Source organism: Musa acuminata, chromosome BXJ3-6 (assembly GCF_036884655.1).
Source record: "Musa acuminata AAA Group cultivar baxijiao chromosome BXJ3-6, Cavendish_Baxijiao_AAA, whole genome shotgun sequence".
In the NCBI taxonomy this organism is placed as follows: domain Eukaryota; kingdom Viridiplantae; phylum Streptophyta; class Magnoliopsida; order Zingiberales; family Musaceae; genus Musa; species Musa acuminata.
Genome location: NC_088354.1, coordinates 41,523,335 through 41,526,649, shown reverse-complemented (window position 1 = coordinate 41,526,649; position 3,315 = coordinate 41,523,335). Strand labels below are relative to the sequence as shown.

At 43.8% G+C, this 3,315-nt stretch overlaps 1 protein-coding gene across 1 annotated transcript; it reads left to right on the top strand.

Moving 5' to 3' along the window:
- The first annotated feature begins 732 nt into the window (after window positions 1-732).
- Window positions 733-2,882, top strand: LOC135639962 (protein G1-like4). Its single transcript, XM_065154000.1, has 2 exons — window positions 733-1,107; window positions 1,367-2,882. The coding sequence occupies exon 2, from the start codon at window positions 1,404-1,406 to the stop codon at window positions 1,974-1,976; it is 573 nt and encodes a 190-aa protein (XP_065010072.1). The 5' UTR covers window positions 733-1,107; window positions 1,367-1,403; the 3' UTR covers window positions 1,977-2,882.
- Window positions 2,883-3,315: the final 433 nt, after the last annotated feature.

Sequence of the window (3,315 nt, the reverse complement as noted above, 5' to 3'; positions counted from 1 at the left end):
GAGATGGATGAATCATGAAGGTTTATATATATTTTTTGTTGACAATAATGTCAAAACTGATTTGAAGATCAAATTTATTATATCACTTTTTATTTTTATTTTATATTATATAATTATTTTTTTAATATTAACAAATCATAGGAATGAGTATTGGGCTATTAGATAGCCCCAACGTATCATTCATTAAATATATTGATAATTAGTTCTTCTCTTATTAAAAAAATAGATCTCATGAGCCATTAGAATAAAAATAGGAGATAATAAAGATGATAAGTTTGTCTTATACTCAAATCAAATGGATAATAAGGCATGTTTGGATTCATAAACAATAATTCAACACCATTCTATCCTTTCTAATAAAATAAGAAAAACATTTTATTTCGAACATGAAACTTATAATTTATATAATAAAATACTAATAAATTCGAGTATCGCAAATATTTGGTTATATTTAATGAGTTCAGCTATTGCATGAGGATAATACAAGAATGTTGACAGCAAAGAACGGCCCAGACAAGCTTAGGGTTCCTTAATCGTAGGAAGTACTCGTGAAAGAGTAGAGTTTTGATTAAAGCTACTAATTGTCATCTCGAAAAGGACGCTCCATTCATTGAACCCAATAGCTATTTCACTGTCCTTCACACACACACACACTGCCCCCTGTCACCATCATCTTCCACCCCACTGCTGCCAACCCCTCCCTTTCACTCTCATATCCCCGCCCCCCCCACCCTTTCGGGCCAGTCATAGTATCTTCTACCTTCTGAACTCCCTCCCTCTGAGATCATAAGCATGAGATCTACCACTCTCAGAGCCTCTCGTGTTCTCTAGCAGCATCAGCTAGCGGAGAGAGAAGTGACCTGATCAAGTAACAAAAGCCTCTCCTTCTCCAAAGATCTCGTCTTCGGCTCCCATCAACTATACTTCTCCGGCCTTTCCCTTAAACGAGTACTTTCCGTCTCCCCCGTCTATCTATCTGTCGCTGCTGTGGTTTCTAGAAGATCTCACCTTCCTGACTTCCGCATCATCCTTTTGCCAAAGGAGATCCAACTGCTTACTGCAGGAGCGACAGTGTTCATGCCCACTTCCACCTGAATTATATTTCCGGTTTGCTCTCTCTCTCTCTCTCTCTCTCTCTCTCTCTCTCTCTCACTGTGGTGTGTGTGTGTGAGAGAGTTAAGGATGGTATGCAGTAAGGAGGCAAGAAGGGAAGTATAAGCGTGTCAGGTCCAGACTCAGTCGGCATATATTTCTAGATCAAATCATTATCATCATCATTCCAAAATCATTTTGTAGCAAGTGCAGAAACTATATATATATGTGCTGTATCTGATCTATAATACTTGACGGGTACTTCATCTAATAGATCAGACCAAGGAAGAGGACACCAAGTTTCATGCATCATGGACATTATCCCGAGCCCTGCCAGTCCTTCCTCCGATGGTTTTACAGTCAGCCCAAACTCCGCTGCCCCGTCATCCTCCTCACCCACCCCATCGCCAAGCAGATACGAGGCGCAGAAGCGGCGCGACTGGAACACCTTCTCTCAGTACCTAAAGAATCACCAGCCACCGTTATCACTGTCGCGGTGCAGCGCCGCACATGTCCTCGAGTTCCTTCGGTACCTGGACCAGTTCGGTAAGACGAAGATCCACACCCCAGCGTGCCCCTTCTTTGGCCACCCCAACCCACCTGCCCCTTGCCCTTGTCCGCTCCGTCAGGCCTGGGGCTCCCTTGACGCCCTCATTGGCCGCCTCCGTGCTGCTTTTGAGGAGAACGGTGGCAAGCGCGAAGCCAACCCCTTCGGTGCACGGGCTGTCAGACTGTATCTCCGCGAGATCCGCGAGCTGCAGGCCAAGGCTCGGGGTATCAGCTACAGGAAGCATCGCAAGAAACCACAAAAGACTACTTCCCCGACACCGTCACACCCTCACAACCCACACAGCCCACCACCCGGCACCAGTTCAGCTGCTTAATTCAGAAAGAAGCACGGGCGCAGCATTCGCCATATCATCCAGCCATCGTCTTTTATGATCTATTCCTCAATTCTCATATGATGTGCATGTCAGTAAGTACAGGGTTTCAACTCGTAGCTTAATTGTTTGAATAGGAGGTACCTTCCCTTCATCTGTTGTTGCTGAAACTTAAGCTTTCGTGGAGTTGCTGACAGGGACAAGCAGCTTAGATATTGCACTATCATGATCAAGCGAAGTTGCAGGCCAGGAGGGCTAGTAGTTAACTATGGTTCTGGACCGTAGTTGGTAGTCGTGTTAGCATACTGTTACCGGTGGTAAGTAATGGTAGAGCACTGTGTCTTGAACTGATAATTCATCGTGTACTTTTTTTCTTTGCTTCCAAAGATGAAGATTGTTCATGGTGTACTTGAGATCTCAACTATGGGAGGTTCAGGATTCGGCCACCATATTTGAATTCCCTCTCCTTCCTTTTGTCTCTCTTTATGGTAGCAAAGGTGCGGGAGACGGTGAAGAACGCAGTGTTGAGGTGTTGAATCGTCCGCATGAAAGCGATAGAGGTAATGCGATCAACGGTTCTTTTCGGGTGAAATCATTCCATCGACCTTTTCTTCGGTTTCGACTTTACTTGCATTGCAAGTGCTTCCGAGAGGAGTCGTGAGGCGTTTTCTTTGTTTGACTTCTTTTACTTCATATGGAGGATGAAAGGACTTGACTCTTTGAAGGAAAGTCTGCTCAACCTTGTCTTATCGGGGCTGTTTGGCCTCGCCATGTTTGCGAGAAAGGAAGTAATCGCCATAGGATTCGCCCACTTTCAGAATTTCTATTGCTTTGCTATGATGTATATGAGCGGTTGGTGGTGAGAACTGTATGTATGATTTCCCATCACATATATGAAGCCACATATGGTTGGGGACTTGCTCATATATGTCAAGGAAACATCCAAAAGACATTCTATTCATATCCCAGAAAACATATCCATTGGAAACTACAACGCTGCCATACTTAATTCATATTGTGCACCGCCTTCGCATCTTCCTATCTAGCAAAACAAAAACTGGGGAATCTTGCTACTTTGTTGTTGCAAATTGATGGTCTTTTATCCTCCTATACGCTTCAAGCTTTTCGATTTCCTATTAGTTATCTGTGACCTCCTCCTGTGTGTTCTGATCACGTGCTCTGCCATGTTTATGTCTTGTTACGACTTCGTTGTGCAGATCAAGAGAAGCGAAAAATAGCTGTTTGTGTCTTGCTATACCTTTCTGGATTGATCCGAAGGTAAGGTTCAGATTCACACTGCATCATCAGAACATATGCTTTGTGATGTACTTGCTTGCGTTAT

Bases quoted from the DNA above. Each gene is read 5' to 3' on its own strand.
- LOC135639962 (XM_065154000.1), top strand. From the start codon at position 1,404: ATGGACATTATCCCGAGCCCTGCCAGTCCTTCCTCCGATGGTTTTACA.